This window comes from Caretta caretta, chromosome 5, assembly GCF_965140235.1.
Source record: "Caretta caretta isolate rCarCar2 chromosome 5, rCarCar1.hap1, whole genome shotgun sequence".
Lineage (NCBI taxonomy): Eukaryota > Metazoa > Chordata > Testudines > Cheloniidae > Caretta > Caretta caretta.
In genome coordinates, this window is record NC_134210.1 from 10,131,493 (window position 1) to 10,152,879 (window position 21,387).

The following is a 21,387-nucleotide window of genomic DNA, read 5'->3' on the forward strand; positions in this document are numbered from 1 at the left end:
ATGGATTAGGGACCCAATTTTATGGGGTTCCAGGGGCTTCTGTATAGATTATTTCTATCTACTCAATGGGACTCAGTGCTCAGTCTAGACGATACCATCAGAGATGCTTAGTTTTGCAGTTCTCAAACTGCGGATTTGTGTCTCAAGAGGTAACATGCTTGTTAACAGCAAAAATGTTTTAAAATAAATAATATATAGAGATGAGAAATAACAGACCTCAACTCTATTGCCCTTCTGCAAATTTGTGTACACGGAGTCAATCCCTTACCTCTCTCTAAAAGTGCAAAGTTTCAAAAAGTTCAATGAATAGAAGATTGTTGGGGGCAGAATAGATATGGACAGGAAGAAGAAGTCCGGAGATAAATGTGAGAAGCGAGGGACATATGCTTGTTTTGTTAAAATATTATGTTTGCTGTTGAAGAAAAAAATCCAGAATACTTAACATTGTTGTTTTAGTTAAATAACACAATTTAAATGACTGTCTGGTGACATTCTCCTCCTAATACAGCATGGCACGAAAATCCTCCAAATATTGATTAATCTGTTGAATCAGAGAGAGTTCTCCCCCCCCCCCCAAAGACTTCATATATATCTGATTCAATTACCTTTGGTAAACGAAATAACCAAACGATCATTCATTTTCTGATATAGCTGTAAAACTAATCTGAAAAATTTTCAAAATAAATCACTATTTAAACATGTATAGCGTGTACCTTCTAAAAATTAAATCTACATCTATCTCTGAGTTGTGAAGAATATGTATGAAGGTTATAACAACCAACGAGAACGCACTTTTATGTAGAAAACCATGATTAAATCGAGTCTTCCTGACTAGTGATTTAAATCATGATTTAAATCAATTTCATTTAAACCAAATCTACCCTGGTTCCTTCTAACTGGTGGTTCAGCATATCATGCTGATTTTAAGTACAGAATTTGTGAAATGGATAAATATTAAAGAAGTGAATATTGTACTCATTTTCATGACGGTCCTGGCCTAGATTTGAATCCAGATTTGTTGCGACGAAAGGCTAGTACAAAAAGTAATTACAGTACCAGCTCATTCAAATTGAAAGCAGCATTGCTTATTGTATCTGGCATATGCATCACCCTTGGTATCGCTCTCTGACATCAGATCAAAAGTTAATAGGTGTTTGATCTGATGTGAAATGAGTTGGTGACTCTTTTTGCTGAGAACCGAGAGATCAGACATCTGTCACAAAAGATGACTGGCAGACCATAGCATAGAAACCAAAGTTTGGATTTATTATAATGTAGATCAGTGCCGTTCATTTCACCCCTTATGTATTCTAGGCAATGGTCCTCAACCAGGGGACCGAGGCCTTCTGGGGAAGCGCTAGCAGGTTTCAGGGGGTCCATCAAGCATGGCTGGTGTTAGACTTGCTAGGACCCAAGGCAGAAAGCCAAACCCCGCTGTGCAGGACTGCAGCCTGGGACCCAAGCTCCACCACCTGGGGCTAAAGCCGAAGACTGAGCAACTTAGCTTTGCGATGCTTCCTGTAGTATGGGGCCCTGAGCAGTTGCCCTGCTTGCTACCCACTAACGCCAGACCCAGCTTTTATATGCAGAAAAGCAGTTGTGGCACAACTGGGCCGTGGAATTTCTATAGCATGTTGGGTAGTGGGGGGAGGCTCAGAAAGAAAAAGGTTCAGAACCCCTGTTCTAGGGGAAAGTGAAGAGGTGCTCGTGAGAGAAGAGATCTGACATTGCTGGTGGAGTGATGGGGACAGTTGACACAATATAGAGTAGCTGGATAGGGTGAGGTTAAAATGCTTAGCCTTAAGGCAAGGACAAACAGCTTGAACTCTATGCATCTGAAGAAGTGATTTTTTTTACCCACGAAAAAAAATTTTACCCACGAAAAAAAATATAGCCCCACCCCTGAAGCTATATTTATCTTATAGGATTCCATGATCTGGCAAATCTAAAAAAGATTTTCAGTAAAAGAAACCAAGTGTATTTTGTCTTTAAGGACAGACAATGTATTGTGAAGGAGAAGCACGTGATTCCCCCCCCCCCCTTTTGTGTATTGATTTAAAGAGGAAAGGAGTAGCAATATCTTGGGTGGATTTGGTTTAGGTATGAATTTAAAATATAGCTGTGTGGTATGATTCAGAAGTTTCAAAAGATAAGGTTTATTTTGGTCTGTTTCTTTTGATGCATTTAAATTTTCTTTTCCTGGCACTTAAGATTGAGCTGAAGTGAGCTCTCCTCACTTGTTTGTGGATATAACCAAGCATTCATGATACAGAAGCAAGTAAGGGGGCTGTAGGGGGATTGTATTCACTATCAACCTGATCCTGTGATGCAATAAGCTTCTCTTGAGGGATAGTGAGTGCCCTTAACTCCCCATGTGGTAAAATTCTGATAAAATACAATATTAAATTCCAATTAAATATTTGGAAATCACAGTCCTTTAACATGTTAATTAACAAGTTTCTTTAATATAGGAGCCTGACAAGGAACATATGGAGGAAGTAAGTAGCAAGAGGGCAAAGCTTGTCAGCACCTGGTTTTGGGAGTGCATGCTTCTGACACTAAGCAGTATAACATTTATTAATAAGAAACCTTCCCACTCTGCTATGAACTGTGATTTTTTTGATGTGAAATTACCTTTAATCAAGGGCTGGGTTTTTTATGGTTGCTTACTTGGTTAAAGCTTTCGATAGTCAAATTTGCCATTTCTAATATTAACCAACACCATTCTCGAGACATGCCTGAAAGCATGCTCGTGCGGTGTGGGCATAGATATCTGTACACGCTCTCATCCTTTCCAGTTAGAATTTTCACAGAAGTTGGCTAAAGGTATTTTTTTTATAAATAGACATAGGTTTCTTTCCATTGCAAGGGGGCTTCCAGAAATATTCCATATGTTCATTGAGTTGCCACCAGATTGGCATCCCTGCTCCTTAGGGCCTGTTCTTGCTTTATCTCTGTGACCTTATATAGAAATAAGTTAGAGGTGCTTCAACATCCCTTACTCTAGAAGTCATTCTTCCCTGGCAGTATCCCTACAAACTTGGGGGGAGGCCTGAGCAGAAACAAAATGCTGCCACAAGTAGTAAAACCTGTTCAATATTAGAGAACCTTGATATGCTAATATAAGCAAAAAGAGTTAAACTCTTCCATGCTGTGGGTAAACCCAGCCCTCAAAATAATAGGGAACCTACCTTCTGCAAGGCATCTCTTCCTTTTGTGTGTCCATTCCTTTATTATGCAGAGATGTTTGAGGGGAGGAGAAGATGAGGTTGACTCCTCACCCCAGCTTGTGTGTTTGGGACAAAGCAGTGCCCTGTACAAGATAGTATAGTATTATCTTTAAATGGAGTTGTATTGATTGATTATATAACACCAGTGAAGGCACTGTTTGTACTCTAACTGGAGGGGGAAACTCCTCCCCACCTCAGAAATAAAAGGATTTTTCCTCTAAATGGAAACTTACCCCAGCAGCACCAATTTGAGAAATGAGGAAGAAACATGGTGATTCAGAAGAGAGAAAAAAAAATCTACAAAGGATATGGGACCCTTATTTGGCAAATCTATTTCTTTAATCATCTTGAAAAAGCTCAGTGCTGTATATTCAGACAAATGGAAAACATTGCAAGTTTGAATCCAGTGAATGGTGGTCATGTATATAACATTTAGCCATGATGGATTACCAGAGTAAGTAGGATTTGATTTCAGCAACACCGTTTCAGCCTTCCACACAAATATCCAGAGCAGTAATCAAATAACTAATCTCAAGGAAACCATTAATAAACTGCTTCCAATGAACAAACTTGGCTTTCAACCTGTCTACCATCCTCTATTCCAGTAATGCTATATAGAGAGCAAAATTCAACTTTGAGTTATGCTGGCTTTTGGACGTCATAACCTTGGTTTCTTCGTTTTCCTCCAGCTTTGGTGAAGCTTGCTAGAGTGGAGAGACTGGCCCTGGTAAAAGAATACTTCAAGATTTATAATTTGAGGCACTCTGCATTGTTGCGATGGGAGGGATGGAAAATATAGCTGTAATTTAAAAAATCTGTGTCTGAAGACTACCATACTGTCCAATATACTGAGAGAGTATCGCTGTGCTCTACCTCCCTGCTGTACAGTTTAATTTGTAGATTAGATTTGAGCAGGTGCAAATGTTGGGGGATTTACTGGAAGGATCCACAGATCTCACACACACACACAGCTGAAAGTTAACCAATCCTGCATAATCATAATCTTTTAGCTGTTACCATGGGAACTACAGTTCCTCATTTAGGTAATTTTTTTAAAAGGATTCTTGTCATTCTAATTCCTGCTTTCAGTCTTTTGAAGTTGTACCCTTACCAAATTAGCTGTTTTCAGTTAGTTTCAGTGTACTGAAGCCACAGACTGCCCACAGCAAGATGGCCTCCAGGTTTCTTTAACTGAAAGTGATGCTACCAGCCCTCATTGCTTCCAATGGCTGAAGGTAGCTTGCTCAGGGAACATGGTGGCTGCCTTAGCTGAGGAATAAGCAGGAGAATGTGGGAGGTGTTGAGAATGGGATGATGGGAGCAACAGGGAGGGAGAATATGTCAGGAATCAAAGGAATTTTAGTAGCAGATACAGGGAAATGTGGCATGGCAGAGAAGGAGACAAATATGTAGCAGAATAAGAAGGAAATATGGGGAGGCAAATGGATGCGGGTGATAGGGACAGAAGACTTGAGGGAGATCATGGAGAGAGAGAAGAGGCAGTGGTTCTAATTCAGTCCTGTCCAGGTAGAGAGAGGGGTACAATGGTAGTTCCCCACACCTAAGGTGAAAGGAGAGAGTAAGCAAAATCCTTTCCAGGTAGTGAACAGTTAGGTTTAAACTGTGTGCATCTAAGGTTGAATTTTAGCTCTGTGATGATTGCACGCAAATTGGGGGCATGCAGCTTCTCTCTATAAAGGCAAAAAACCCAACAACATGTGGCAGGTTTTTTTTAAAAAAAATATACTTTGACTGACTTAAATAAGGTGTAAAAAAATCTTTTTCTTTTGACTCATGACTTTTGAAATTATTGCCAACTCCATGCAATTTATTCATTACATGTTTGTACAATACGATCACAATGGGCCCTGATTTGGGCCTGAAGGTGCTACGGTAATTACAGAAAGGAAGAGAAACTTCTCTCTGGACTGAGTATTTTTTTCCCCCTCCTGTTCTTCACTCCCCCTCCCCCCAGTCAAAAGAAAGTATCTTGTGAAAAGAGTAAAAGAAATTTAAATGTTTGTCTACTTTTCTTTACCCAATGTAAATACACAGCATGCATATTATATATAAAATAAGTTATCCTAATACTCATTGAGCCTGTCTATAGACACACATTGGAAAAAGCAATACTTCACTTTTCAGCCCTTACATTTTAGACTTGCAGAATGGTGCTAGGACAGCCACATAGCAGCAGCATATTGTGCATGTATTTTGATAGCGTACTATGCCCGTGTAGTTCCACTTAATAGATTTTTATAAGGCAACTGAGCTGTTTTATGCTTTGCACTCAATGCTTTTTGTTGTTGTCCATATTTGAATTACTGGTATATTGGCTATGAACAATTGCTGAGCCATAATAATTTGCTTAACAGAAGTACTAACATAACTTTTCATAGATTCTGAGGCCAGAAAGGACTCCTGTGATCATTTAGTCTGACCTGAATTTTACTTCCCTGAATTAATTTCTTTTTGAACTAGTGCATATCTTTTAGAAAAACATCCAAACTTGATTTTAAAAATTGCCAATGATGGAGAATAAAGCATTGCCATTGGTAAGTTGTTCAGTGATTGTTTATCCTCACTGTTAAAAATTTACACTTTATTTCTGGTCTGAATTTGTCTAGCTTCAGTTGCCAACCATTGGATCAGGTTACATCTTTTGTGTGCTAGATTGAAAAGCCCATTATCAAATATTTGTTCCCCATGTAAGTACTTAGGGGTGACAAATCAGAGTCTAACTTTCAGTTTAAGCTAAATAGATTGAGCTCCTTGAGTCTGTCACAATAAGATATGTTTTCCAACTGTTTAATCATTCTTGTGGCTCTTCTCTGAACCCTGTCCAATTTATCATCATCTACCTTGAATTGTTCACTCCAAAACTGCAGACAGTATTCTAGGAGCAGTTGCATCAGTGCCAAATACTAAAGTAATATAATCCTTCTACTTCTGCTTGAGATACCGCTGTTTATATATCCAAGGATCACATTAACCCTTTTGGTAACAGCATCTCTTTGGAGCTAATTTGCTGCTGATTATCTGCAATGACCCACAGGAATTTTTCAGTCGCACTGCTTCCCAGGATAGAGCCTACATGTATGTATGACCTCCGTTCTTTTTTCCCTAGGGTATGACTTCATATTTGGCAATATTGAAATGCGTTTTGTTTGCTTGTGCCCAGTTTACCAAACCATCCAGATTACTCTGAGTGACCTGTCATATCCATTTTTTTTTACTACTCCCCAATCTTTGTCATTTCAGACTTTGTGTTGATATTATGTGCCCTTCCAAGTATTAGGGTTGCCAACCCTCCAGGATTGTCCAGGAGTCTCCAGGAATTAAAGATTAATCTTTAATTAAAGATTGTCATGTGATGAAATCTCCAGGAATTCGTCCAACCAAAGTTGGCAACCCTGCAAATCATTGATAAAAATGTTAAATAGTGTAGGGCCCAGAATAGATCTTTACAGGACCCCACTAGAAAATGCTGCATGATTATCTGTTTACAGTTACATTTTGATCCTTGTCAGTTACCTAATTTTAGATCCATTTAATGCAGGCCATGGTACATTCTGATTATTTAAAAAAACAAACACCCCCCCTCCCCCCACACTAGAAAAATACAAAATTAACAAGTCAGTTGCCTTGCAGGAGTCTTTAATTTACAAGTCTTCAAGCCTTATAGTGTAATATAATACATTATCTTATTTCTGCTATAAAGACTGAAGACTTTTGCTGGATATGAAAGGTAAAAAAATCAAAAGTATGTGTGTCTAATTTTCAGAAATAACTTGTGTTAAAAATTTTACCTTACATTCTACATACTATAATTTCTATTGTTCTGGCAAAAAAGATGGTAACTTTACTGTATTTCAAGGCTTTCCTAATTTCTTAGCTTTAGGAGGGCCCAGTGCTCCTACTTGTATGTGCCTGTGCCTCTTGCCGTTTCTTGTAAGCTTTTATTGCACCCCCAAGTGATTGACAAACTGCTTTCTTCCATGTTTCTTCTTGAACTGTACATTGTGGACCACAATTAATAGATTGTCTCATAGACTGCCATGGGAAGAGGAGATAGTTACATGACCTCTCTGTAGGAACTATGGCAATTGCTTAGTCAGAATAGTAGCATTAGGAATGTATTTTTAATGTATTTTAATGAGACACAGAAGGAACCAGTAACATATCATCCAGCTCTTCATGGACCACCAGCAGATTCAAGACCACAGTTTTGGAATCTCTGCTGTATGCAGTATCACTGGTGATGACAGACTTACTGAAATCATATCTTTAAATTACTTTTAAGGACAAGAAGTATTGTTTATAAAGTTAAATGAAGTACCAAACCTTTGCATTCTCTAATTTTGGAGATTTTAGATTCAGAAATCTTTCACATGAAATGAACCACTAAGCCATAACTATTGTCATACTAGAGCTCTGCTTTGCAAATAGGACACTTTTAATATATGTCATATTATTATGAATTCAAAACTAAAGTTAGTGATGTGTATATTTTGTCCTTTCTTTTGTGATCAATATGTTTTGGATCCTGGGAATATTTTTATAATGCAGATTGTTTATAAGGCCCACTTTATTTGTAATGTAGAAGCTTTTAAACTCCCTCTCTTCCCATCCCTTTCATATGTGATTGTCTTTGAAATTATGGCCTGGGTATTCTTTTTTAGTCACAGCAATTTAAATAGTATCACTATATATTTCTATGGCAGCTCACCAAGTCTCATCGACAAGGTCACATGGTGAAAGTAGACTGGCTGGACAGACTGACCTTTAGAGAAATAGAAATGATCAATGAGGTAGGTCATCATATATCAGCTTTATAATGGGTTTTGGATCTTGTTGATATGGAAGCCTTGGCTTGCTTGTGAGACTGTAATTCAAATGACTTGCCCTATTTTTCTTCTCTCTCTCTTGTGCACATTAAAGGAAGAAATCAATCTAAAAAGAATGACTTTCTCTGGCATTAGTGATACAGAGGTAGCTGAAAATAGGCAGATTTAGATATTCGTTAACTTGGCTATAGGTGCTTAAGACTGTTAGAGCATCATGTGGTGGGGTGGAATTGAAGTTGTCACAACTTCCTTCAGTAAACTTCAACCCATATAAACTCAGCATTAAAGTTATAATCATTTTCTAATCGACTCACTACTTTTTGTTTAAATTGATATTGGTTTGGGAGGGAAAATATTGCATCTGGAGACTTTTTTGATTAAATCAATTGCTTATTTGTTTTTAACCTACAGAGTGAACTCCTGCCCCCAATTCAGGAAGGAAGTGTTAACCCATGAAGCCAAAAATTATCTCCTTAAATGGCCTGTGCTCTGAAAGGTGTATAGAATGACCACCTTACTCAACACATCTGCTCCCTGTGTTGACAGCTACTTGCTTGTGTAAGGCTATGTCTATACTACTCAGCTTTTAGTGACACGGCTGTGATAAAAGGAGGGCAGTGTCGCGCTCTTGTCGACAAAAAAACTTCCACCCATAACTAGTGGTGTTAATGTCGTCCGCAGGAGAGCACATCTGCTGAGAAAGTTCTGTTCACACCAGTCCTTGTCATCCACAAAACTTTTGTCTTTTGGGGAAAGTGTGTGTGGGGTTGTTTTTTTTTTTAACACCTCTGAAGGACAAAAGTTTTGTCTTTTACTTGCCAGTGCAGACAAAGCCTAAGTTATGCTTTTTTTGTTTTTTTTAAAGCTACTTGGCATTTCAATGAGATCTGCAGAGATAATGATTTGCATTTCTATAGCACTTTCCACTGGTGACTCTGAAGTACTGTGCAAATTCTAACCTTCAATGAAACATACCTGTTTTTACAGAAGGGAGAATTAGCACGGAAGAAGTGATTTTACCCTACGTTAAGTTGGCAGTCTGTGGCAGAATCCTATCTTCTGATTCTCATGACTGTGCTTTAATTCCAAGACCAACCTCCCTTTCCTGGAGAGTCGATACCTCCCTGGGTGGGCGGGCTAATTCTCTTGTGAGTTGTGCAGAGCTGTTTACCAAGGTTCAGTAGTAGAATTTTTATTCCTGGTGTTGATGTGCGAATCAGAAACAACACACCCCAAAACTCCAAGATCCCAAGTTTTATTTGCAGTGTTAGCAATCAGAAAACTTGTAAACTGAGCGGACTATATCTTGAAGCCATTGGGGGTCAACATAGCACCTTTATAGTGCAACTTTAACTCTGTTGTTCCATTGGATCACTTAAACTGTTTCCTCTTCTTGAATGCAAATGTTTGTTGTGGAGTGTGAATGACGATATATAATGCCAGAGGAATTTTTTGTCCTAGAGTAAGTAGTTATGTGAAATTATAAACTGAGTAATTGCCACAACATCTGATAATTTGATCCATCACTTACAGCACAAAGGAAATATTGTTATTACTGTTAAGAAAATGCTGAAGATTGATGCTCTTCTTTAATATACAATCCACATTTTTAGCCTTTTTTCTTTTCAGAGTGAAAAACGGAGTTCTAATTTTATGTACTTGATGATTGAGTTTCGGTGTGTCAAGTGTGATGATAAAGAATATGGAATAGTTTACTATGAAAAGGTATGTGCCTTGCAGGTTTTATGATCTCCTTTAGGAAGAAAAAAGCAAACTTGCAGCAAAAAAAATTACAGGTTTTCCTGCTGAGATGAAATATTTTTTGCAAGATAGCAGTAGACAGCTGTCAGTGGCAGCTGTTTATGTACATACAAATCAAATAGTATAGCTACAACAAGATTACAGAAGTCAATCATTCATGTAATGCAGTTCAAGATTACAGAATTTAATACGTGCAAGTGATTAAAAACTTTTTGATTTATTGTTCCCCAAATCAAGTAGTACTTTCAGAGTAGTTTTATGTAAAAATAGTTCTTGGATTGGGATGAAGAGATCTACATGTCTTCATTAGTAGACTTGATACAGGATTGGCTTATCAAAACTTTGCACAAGAGCTGTGCCAATAGACAGTCTCATTTGTCTGAGCGAATAATGGAGATTTATTTCCACATATTGATTGGTATATTCTAAGACACATTTTGATACTTTGAATAAGTTTTCACGACAATAACAAATAGATGAAATCTCTGCATTCCTCAGTATTATATAATATTTTGCATTTATGTAGCATCTTGCTTCTAAGGATCTCAGGCCAAACGTTAACAAACTTCCCCAAATAACTTGCAAGGTAAATAAGTATTATTATCCCCATTTTACAAATGGAAGATGAAGGTAAGTGGTTAAGTGAATTTTCCAAGACCACATTGCAGTTTGAAAAGCTGGGGTGAGAATCTGGATTTTCAGATTTTCATATTCTTTGGCCACAAAACCATCCAACTCTCCTACCTTGATGATGTTTTTTCTCAGGTAAGTGTATTTGTGGAGGCTGTCTGATTGCAGTAATTTGTATTTGCTTACCTAGTATAGTCACGTCACTTTTAATATCTTGTTCCATGGTCTGTAGAAAAGGTATGATCATAAGGTTCATAACAGGCATTTGCTCATATAGATTGGATATTATAAAGTGTTGTGTTTGTATACAGATGTTGTATCATGATATCAGCTTTTCTGCTGCTCCCTTTGTCTATGATCTTTGAAGTGCTGCTGTTGCATTTGAATGATGCACTTCAGAGTGGAATGATGGTTATGGAACATGTATGTTTTTTGCCCCCTACATGCACCGTTGATTGTAGTGGGAACTGAATTTGTGCTGTCTTAATGTGTTGTGTATATTTTTGTTGTTATTGGGAGAGAGAAAGCTTGGTTTTAAACCAAACAAGTAGAGGTGATCAGAAAAATTCCAATGACACATTTTTTCATTGGAATTTTCCAATTTGAAATAAAAATGGCTCCTGAACACTATTTGATTTCAATGAAGTTCTGATGGAACCCGGACAGGGGTTTGATGAAACCTGTCATGACTCCATTCCCTTTCACAGAGAATTTAGAAATCTTTGGGTTTTCATTCTGAATTGGACCAAAACCAAATTTTGAAACTGAAATCCTCTACGAAATGGAATTACTTTGCTCTGCACAGCTCTGCAAACAAGCTAGGAAATAGTCTTAGAAGCATGAAGAAGAAATATAATCAAGGTATAAAACTGGCTTACTAAGCATTATAAGATAATTAGGTGGCTAACGGCACATCTTAAAAGTAGAAATACCACAATTTGAAGGACTTGTTAAAAAGCTACTTCGCACAAATTCAGGACCACTTTTCTAGAAACAGCAGAAAACAGTCCATAAATTAGTTGCCTGTCTTCTCAAGTTTGTTATGCTTCCACTTAAAATATAAAGATCACCTATTGAGCATATAGAATCTAATGGAACTTGGGTAGGTTGTCACCTGTCTCTGAGTGATAGTCTAAGTGAAAATTACTTGTCACAGTTGTGTTGATAGATTTGTTTTTTGGTGTTGTGACAGAGAACCAGCCTGTTAAACAGCTGCTGATAGAATCTGAGATTCTGTGACTTAACACTCAATTACTATATATAAAATCAAGTGGCAGTGGCCCCTTCTGTATTTTCTATCAATTTAATTTTAATGCAGTATTTAAAATGCGAGAAATGCCAGTCTGCAGGTAGCAAGAACACAACTTCCAATTTCCCTTTTAGGCAAACATCACTCACTCTGGAAATATCACTGTGTGAATTCCAAAATGCAAGTATCTCATCTCTATGGGTAAATGAACTCCAGAATTTTTCATGAACATGTATTTTCATATAGGGTTCAAGTGAAAACAGCATTGTATTGGATAAATAGGGCAGTTGCAGAGCCAGATCCATTTAAAGGATTTTTTCATTAGAATATCTTCCCCAGTGTTTAAAAAAAAATGGCTTTTATCAGTCTCCGAAGCTTTGCCTGTGTGTCCATCTAGGTTCTGGATACAGATAGTTGTATCCTGCTGGTACACCTTGGAACCCCGGTTTAACTAACCCCATAATATGAGATCAATCGAACCCCCTATTTGTTAGTGTTTTAGAAACTGATAAATACTGTAATTTCAAAGAGGTAGAGCAGAACCTTGCTTGAGCAACACTTCGCTTTACCGTAACACACTATAATCTGCAAAATTGGCAGTCTCTCTCCACCTTTCATCAAAGAATAAATAATGGAGAGTAGTAGTGAGGTCTTACATTCGTAAAAATGGTGGTTTTGGAATATAGTGGAGTATCTTTAATATTATGCTATAAAATATTTAAACCAAACTCAAAACTAACTCTGTATTCTTATGAGGTTTGGCCTCACATTTGTTTGAGACCTCCATGGCAAATTAGCAGGTAAACAATTGTTGGCATGGATTATTGAGATTACACATTCAGGGACACTATAATAGATATTGATGTTCTTTGAGTGAAATAGAGGGGTCAGAGTTGCACATTCCCTATCCATTTGAAAGGCGGGCAAAACTGCCAACATCCTTATTCTGTTGACTGGTGGCATTCTGTCTGTCTCCAGGGTATTTCAGAGAATAGCTGTGTTTCAGAATAGGCTATCTTTAATGAGAGAATTTGGCCCATGAGAGCAATGATAGAACTCAATCAACTTGCAAATTCTTGTTACAGTTTAAAGGTTTTTTTGTGCTAAAAAATAATGAAATTGTAAAGACAGTTTCCTGCTGAATAATATTTGAGCTGAATAACTAAAGTAAGCAAAATTAGATTATTCTGGGTTTCACGTTCAATTTATTTTAGGTGCAATCTAGAAAAATCGGTGGGCTGACCTGTTAAGTAAAGTTTTTGCTTTTTATTTTTTTTTTTAGTTTGACTTTACTGTAACAGAACAGCATGGTGGTAGAAACACTTCACTTTTTTGTTTTTAACTAAAATATTCAAAGCTGATGAAATCTTATAAAAAAGTGAATTCTTGGCTTTCAAATCACTAGTTGAGCACTAGGGCTTGGAACAGTTTACTGCTATATCAAAGTGAATTCTTGGTATTTTAGGTCTTTATAAGATTGCCACTGTTATAAATCATGAAGAAGTTGGCTGTTTCTTTTTTCCAGTGGTATAAGATTTTTTTTTTAGCCTTGGGATGCAAGGGATGTTAGACCTAATGATTGTATTGCCTTTTTCTCACCTAAATTTATGATTTTTAGTAGCCAGTGTCTCATCTGTGGTTGTATATGAAGGGGGAGATTTTTCAAAGGTATAAAGGAGAGTTAGGCTCCCAACTTCCACTTGGTCAGTGGAGTTTGGGCACCTCTCTCCCCTTGGGGCCTTTGAAAATCTCCTGTTAATGTTTTCTACCATCTTAAAAGATAGAATTCGAGGCTTTCAGGTGATATGAAATATTGATTTCTAGTTCTGGAATTCTCCAGAATAAGGCTGATTAAAGTCACAATTTAATTAATGGATAAAAAGCAAGACAGCAGCCGGAATGTTTTGTTGTTGTTAAGAAGCAATACCTTGTGACCTGACAGGTATACAAAAGAATGGTTTACACCACTGGAGAAAACGATGCCCAATTAACCAATAAAAAACCCATCCATTTCTAAATTAGCTTTGTGAAGTACTAGCTCTAAAAACCATCACTGGTCCCTAGCAGGTTCTTTTAAATAATCCAGGGCTGAATTTAGTATAGTAACTCCTCACTTAACGTCCTCTCGCTTAATGTTGTTTCGATGTTACATCCCTGCTCCATTACAGAACATGCTCATTTAAAGTTTTGCAATGCTCCCCTATAACATAGTTTGGCCACTGCTGGCAGCTCCCTTATGCTCCCCCCCAGCGCCTGACGGCGGACCCCTCAGATCAGCGCCTTCTCGCTGATCCCCCCCGTCTCCTGCCCACGGCAATCAGCTGGCTTGCGGCATTCAGGAGGCTGTGGGGAGGAGCGAGGATGTGACACGCAGCCACCCCCCTCCCTCTCCTGGCTACTGAACGCCGCAAACCAGCTGATTGCTGCAGGCAGGAGGCAGCGGAAGGAGGGGAGAGGTGCTGATTCACTGGGTCCGCTGGTTGGCGTGAGGCTCGTGGGGGGCATAGGGGAGCTGATGGGGGGCCACCAGCCTCTTTAATGCCTATATTAAATTGCTTGTTTAAAATGTATATAATGCCTTTTGTCTGGCCAAAAAAAAAAAAAATCCCCGGAACCTAATCCCCCTCATTTACATTAATTCTTAAGGGGAAATTGGGTTAGCTTAACATCGTTTCACTTAAAGTCTCATTTTTCAGGAACATAACTACAACGTTAAGTGAGGAGTTACTATATGCTAATCTGAGGTCCAGAAAATTTCAGTTTCTTATTTTAATGTAATACATTTTCTCCTCAGACCACCACAAAATGTTCGCATTTAAAAATACTGTCTTAAATCAGAAGACAATGACAGTGGGTAGGATTTTCTAGAGCTCTCAGCACTGGCCTCTGTTCTCATGGAAGCGAATGGCTCAGTATCTGTGGTGTGTGTGTGCAATTATTTTTTTTAATAATCTGGAACTCTTGAGTCTTTATCCTAACTGTCCCTGCTTTTTGTGTGGTCTTGGTCAAAGTCACTGAGGGTACATCTACATTTGAGCTGAGAGGTGTGATTCCTGACTTTCATAGCTAGGTTTCAGCTAACGCCTGAAAATAGTAGTGTGTCCACAGTGACATGAGTAGCAGCTCTGAGTATAATCCCACCTGACCCACTCCCCTCTCCGCCCCCCGGGGTTCTTCTGTGCAAGCTAGGACTCACCTCTCCCAGATCACGTGCAGATGTACCCTGAATCTCACATTTCTCATCAATAAAATGAGATACCTAGCTATCCTGTGGGGTACTGTTAAGATTAATGAACTAATGTTTGTACAGCAATTTGAAGATATACTACATACTAAATATTTACTATTAAATGCATTATGATAAACTGCACAAATAGAAAATGGTAAAGGGAAAACATCATAAAGCACATTCCACAGAGGAGTTTACTCTATGTTTTTAGATATTTTGGGAAAACGCTTATAATATAGGATTAGCCATGGTTAAAGTGTGTGTGTGTGTGTGTGTGTGTGGTGGGGGGTGGCAGTAGTGGTTAGATAAGTGGTTCTACTTTTATACTAAACCTCTTTCCCCCACTACTCATTTTTCCTCATCTGCCTGCTGCTTCCTGTCTAACACCTAGATTGTAAGCTCTCACGTACAGGGACAGATCATCTTTGCTCCTTGTCTGTATAGTGCCTGGCACAATGGGGCCATTGATCCTTGATTGTCACTCCCAGGCAGGTGCTCCTGTAATAGAAATAATAAATATATACTGTCGCACCATAAATCTTAATTAGCACTAAAGTCACTATCAATGCAATTTATTATTTAATTTTGTAATTGGATTCAGCAGAACTGAAGAGGATTGTCCCTTTTCTTTGACTTTTTTAACTTGAATTTTAAAAAATCAAAATGTTAAATTATCTAACATGAAAACCAATCATACATTTATTCACAGGCTGGGCTTAACATCATCCACATATTATATGTATCTTTCTTAGCTAAAAATATTGTTTACAGTGTGATATCAGAACTTTGCCTGTAAAAACACTACTGTATTACTTCACTTATTAGCGCTGTCTGCCTAGAAAATTCCTCCAATGCATACTTAATTTACTGGTGCAAAACCAAGTTTTTGCTGTAGTCAGCACTGTAGAAACCATAAATGCGCAAAAAAGTGAGCTATATATTAGTCTGCCTCATTCATCATCCAGAAAACGGCTAGCTATATTAAAAAAAAATAAATGCAGGGACTGGTAAGGAGGGAAAGCAGATTCCTTATAATTCCCAGTTCAAACTAGAAACAGATAGCTTTGTGCCATTCTGCAATTTCTAAAAAGATGCTTCCCAAAGTGGTGATCTGTGCTGCATTCTATACTGACCCCTCAGTATAGGGTGTGTGTCTGTGTGTTCATTTTCCCTCAACTTCAGCAAATATTCCAAATCAGTCAACCCATATTTTCAAGATGGGACATTTAAATTTTGTCCATAAGTGTTTTGGCTACAGGTTTTGAAAATTGTTTGCCCACACAAAGGGGCCCTATAAGCACTCCCATGATGGATACATCATAATAATATTGGTAAACATTTCCATCCATTTTTTTCTTCACTAAAATGCTAATGCTGATGATGTTTTAAACTTACTTATCTCTACATTTGTCACATAAATAGATGGAGTTTATCCTTCGGTCTCCTATTTCCTTCAATCTTCTCAACTTTGTCAAAAATTAGCTAGAACAATTTTTCTATATTTTCTTATCCTTTATGCCCTTTGTTGGTTGTCCATTGAAAGTTTAATTGCTTTATTTTCTCTTGAATATGTAAAGTAGTAAATTTTGACGGAAGTCATGTTCATTATAACTTGTGTGACATTTATTGTGCCTTTCAATTATGTTGTTATCCAGGATGGTGATGAGTCCTCTCCAATTTTAACAAGCTCTGAGATTGTTAAGGTTCCAGATCCCCAGATGTCGATGGTGAGTAATTTTCTGTGCAACACAATCCAGATCATACCACAATGAAATTTTGTTGTGCTGTGAAGTTCTTGCAAGTGGCGGAGAAAAACTTTTTTGACAATTATATCTGCTATGGTCTCAAGTAAGTTTAATTGCAGCACAAAGTTGTGGCTACTGCCAGTGTGTTAAGTCTTGAGTAAACCTAGACGAGAAATAGTAGTGAGAATTGTAACTTATCAGTTTGATATTAGAATTGGTGGGATGGTCAAATATTTTTAGTTCTTCAAGTGTCCTCTGCATATTCCCATTCCTGGGACTTGTGCTGACTCGCTCAGCAGGACCTTAGAATCTCCTGGTAGCAGTGCCCGTTAGGATGCCCCTGCAGCTTCACCCCCACCCTAGCACTTGAGCATACTCTAAGGGTATGGGTATAAAAGGGGCATGGCTCTCATTGCTCCCTCAGTTCCTTCCACCCACGGCAGTGAAAGGACCTGAATCTGTCTGTTAGATCCGTACTTTCATATTTCACGAAGACTCCTGCATCACAAGTACCTATGTTTTTCTATTGGTACACCATTTCCAGTACAGAGTCTTACCCTTTGGCCTTTCCACTGCACCCAGAGTTTTTACAAAATGCCTGGCTCCAATAACAGTGTATTTGAGGAGGTAAGAAATTTTCATTTTCCCTTACTTAGATGATTAGCTCTTGAAGGCTCCCTCTGACGATTTAAGGAAGGCCATTCCGATCACTCATTGTGTTCAGAACACTAGTTCTTCTCATAAATGGAAAGTATCAGTAGCCGTGTTAGTCTATATCCACAAAAACAACTAGGAGTCCGGTGGCACCTTAAGGTCCGACAGATTTATTTGGGCATAAGCTTTCGTGGGTAAAAATCCTCACTTCTTCAGATGCAAGTGAAGAAGTGGGGGTTTTTAACCCACGCAAGCTTATGCCCAAATAAATTGGTTAGTCTTTAAGGTGCCATCAGACTCCCCATTGTTCATAAATGGAAAAGTCTCTTCTCCCCGCATCACAAAAGATTCCATTCAATGGTGTGATTCTTGACTCTATAAAAGGAAGAGCTTTCCTTCCAGAAGAGAGGTTTTTAATCATAAATGCCAAAGAGTCCTTCAACATTCCTCTCAGAATGTAGTTTTTTGGTTGCGTGTGTCACAACATATGTGACTCTGTATGCCAGGCTCAGAGTGAGGCATCTTCAGCACTGGCTCCTAAAGAACTTCAATCCCTTTATGGACTGTATGCTAAAAGTACTCACTGTTCCGAGGAAAGTGTATCTTCCTCTAATGTGGTGGTTGAAACCACAGAATGTCCTCAAGGGAATTGTATTCAACCCAGCTCTTCTTCATTAATAGTAATTACAGGTTCCACAAAGACAGTGTGGGGAGGGAGAGGAAAACTTCACAACATGTTTGTTCGAGGTCTTTAGACCTACAGAAAATCCCAATTACATATAAATGTACTAGCACTGAGGTCAATCTGTCTGGGTCTCAAAGCGTTTCTTTCACATGTGCGGAATGAGGTGATTCAAGTGGCCATGGGCAATGTGTTGCTCAAGATAGTTAAGACCAAAGCAGGCTGTGAAGAACTTCAAAAAGATCTCACCAAACTAAGTGATTGGGTAACAAAATGGCAAATGAAATTTAATGTGGATAAATGTAAAGTAATGCACATTGGAAAAATTAATCCCAACTATACATATGATATAATTTAGCTACAACTCATCAGGAAAGATCTTGGAATCATCGTGGATAGTTCTCTGAAGACGTCCACGCAGTGTGCAGCGGCAGTCAAAAAAGCAAACAGGTTGTTAGGAATCATTTAAAAAGGGATAGAGAATAAGACGGACAATATCTTATTGCCCTTATATAAATCCATGGTACGTCCACATCTTGAATACTGCATACAGATGTGGTCCCCTCATCTCAAAAAAGATATACTGGCATTAGAAAAGGTTCAGAAAAGGGCAACTAAAATGATTAGGGGGTTGGAATGGGTTCCATATGAGAAGAGATTAAAGAAGCTAGGACTTTTCAGCTTGGAAAAGAGGAGACTAAGGGGGGATATAAAATCATGAGTGGTGTGGAGAAAGTGAATAAGGAAGTTATTTACTTGTTCCCATAAAATAAGAACTAGGGGCCACCAAATGAAATTAATGGGCAGCAGGTTTAAAACCAATAAAAGGAAGGTCTTCTTCACACAGTGCACAGTCCACCTGTGGAACTCCTTGCCTGAGGAGGTTGTGAAGGCTAGGACTATAACAGGGTTTAAAAGAGAACTAGATAAATTCATTAATGGCCATTAGCCAGGATGGGTAAGGAACGGTGTCCCTAGCCTCTGTTTGTCAGAGAGTGGTCATGGATGGCAGGAGAGAGATCACTTGATCGTTACCTATTAGGTTCGCTCCCTCTGGGGTACCTGGCATTGGCCACTGTCGGTAGACAGAATACTGGGCTGGATGGACCTTTGGTCTGACCCAGTGGAGCCATTCTTATGTTCTTAATGTATTATTTGAACAAACGAGGAGGCGCTCGATTTTTCTCAACGATGCAAAAAGGCAATAAAACGTTTAGACTGGTATATCCAGTAAAATATATACCCAATTGCCCAACACATAGTGAAGCAACACAGTTTGATTGCAGATCAACTGAGCAGAGATTTGTTGCAGATGCACGAATGGTCTCTAAAGAATTCTGTTACCAGAATGTTTTCAGCATTTGGGGATTTCTGGTCATAGGTCTCTTTGCGACAAGATTCAGTTAGAAATGTCCCTGTTTTTTGCTCAAGGCTGGCTCAGGCAGTCTGTCATTGAGGGATGCATTTGATACATACATTGCTCGCATTTTCACTTGTCACCAGAGACTTAAAAAAGATAAGGCAGGATTGAGCCAGGGTGATTCTCATTGCTCCGGCAGGGCCAAGGCAACAGTGGTACACCGAGTTACTCCATTCATCTAACAGCAACTACAAGATGCTCCTGTTATCAACAAACCTGCTGCCCCAGGTCTTCCATCCAGATCTCTGATTGTTACATCCAGCAGCATGGGTAATATGCCTTTGATCGAGTCAGAAAGATCGTGTTTGGTTGAGGTGCAACAAGATATAATTAATTCGGAAAGCTGTCAAATAGAAAAAAGTTACAAGTTCAAGTGAAAAAGATTTGTTTTATGGACAACTGAAAAACGTGTTGACCAATTTCAGCTCCCATACAACCTATTTTAGAATATTTGTTACACTTAAAAGTAATAGGGTTGTCTTTGCCCTCCAGTAAGGCCCATGTAGCGGCAATAACAGTGCATCATACTCATGTTAATGGAAAATCTATTTTTTCATGTACATTGGTGAGAAACTTTTTAAGAGGCCAATTCAACCTGGATCCCTCATTATGGAACCTTGTCCCACCATGGAATTTGAATTTAGTTGTAACTCAACTCGTGTCTCACCCATTTGAACCTCTAATGAGCTGCTCTTTGTTTGTCTGTCTTTCAGTGAGGACAGCTTTTATAATAGCTATTATTTTCTGGTAGAAGACTAAGTGAACTGCATGTATTGATGACAGACCCCTTATACCAGTTTTTATAAAGACAAAAAGTGGTTCTTAGACCAGCTGCTAAATTCCTTCCCAAGGTAACTTTGGAGGTTTGTGTAAATCAAAGTATCAGTCTACCAATATTCTTTCCAAAGCCTCATTCAGGTAAAGGGAAGGCCAGATTACATTCATTAGCTGCTAAGAGAGCACTAGCATCTTACCTGGATAAAATATTTTCCCTTATTGATACACGCAAAGCTGCTGCTTAAAGGTTGGTTCACACTTTTGCGAAACATCATGCATTGGATCTGGCATCCATGGCTGATACTTTGGTAGAGCAGTACTCCAGTCTTTAACTACGACTTCACACCCCTCCAGCCAATTTACTATACTGCTTACTAAACTATCCCATGAGTAGAAATATGCAGAGGACACGCGAAGAAGTGAAGTTAGGTTACTTGTAACCGGAGTTCTTCGAGATGGACTCTGCATGTTCGTTCTCCCTGCCTATCTTCCCCATGCGGAGTCCAAATTTCAATATGTTGGGGTTCTGCTTTAGCAATGGAAGGGACTGAGGCGGCAACTGCTGCCATACCCCTTTTATACCCACACCCTCAGAACATGATAGAGCGAGGGGCGGGGGTGACACATCGGCACCCTGATAGGCACTATTCCCAGAGGGTTCTATCATCCTGCTGCATTGGCATAAGTCCCATGAGTGTGAATATGCAGAATCCAACTTGACAAACTCCAGTTACAAGTAACCAACCTTCATTTATGTGGGGGAGGGGGTTACACTATTAACACTTATGTGGTAAGGGAAGGGGAGGCAAGTTGGAGACAGGTGAGAAAGGAGGGTGATTGTTACCTTAGTAAAGGAGATGGGTAGGTGCAGATATAAGGCAACAAGGAACAGAGGAGGGGGAAAATATTGAAACTAAGGAGAGGCAAGTTAAATATTGCCCCAGGTACTTTGCTTATGTGAAATCCCTTTCTTGTTCCACTTCCTTCTGTTGTCCTTGTTGTCCTTATTGCCTAAATACAGTTCTAGAAAGCAGTTCTATTATTGTGAATGCCAGTCCAGCCGCAACTTCAGGAGCCCGCATGTAGATGGGGCTTCGACTGATGACACCATTGTCAGCACCATGCCATCTAACACTGCTGTCGGGTAGTCCAGTTGTTGCAGT

At 38.8% G+C, this 21,387-nt stretch overlaps 1 protein-coding gene across 6 annotated transcripts in view; it reads left to right on the top strand.

The window, feature by feature from the left end:
• Positions 1-21,387, top strand: part of PIK3C3 (phosphatidylinositol 3-kinase catalytic subunit type 3) — a 133,784-nt gene that overhangs the window by 16,405 nt on the left and 95,992 nt on the right. For all 6 annotated transcript variants that reach the window (XR_007356656.2, XR_007356657.1, XR_007356659.1 and 3 more), the window contains 3 exons: positions 7,955-8,041; positions 9,707-9,802; positions 16,602-16,673. Coding sequence is in view for 1 of the 6 variants with exons in the window: in XM_048850003.2 (XP_048705960.1) it covers positions 7,955-8,041; positions 9,707-9,802; positions 16,602-16,673 (255 nt within the window). In the remaining 5 variants the exon portion in view is untranslated. The remainder of the gene's footprint in view (positions 1-7,954; positions 8,042-9,706; positions 9,803-16,601; positions 16,674-21,387) is intronic.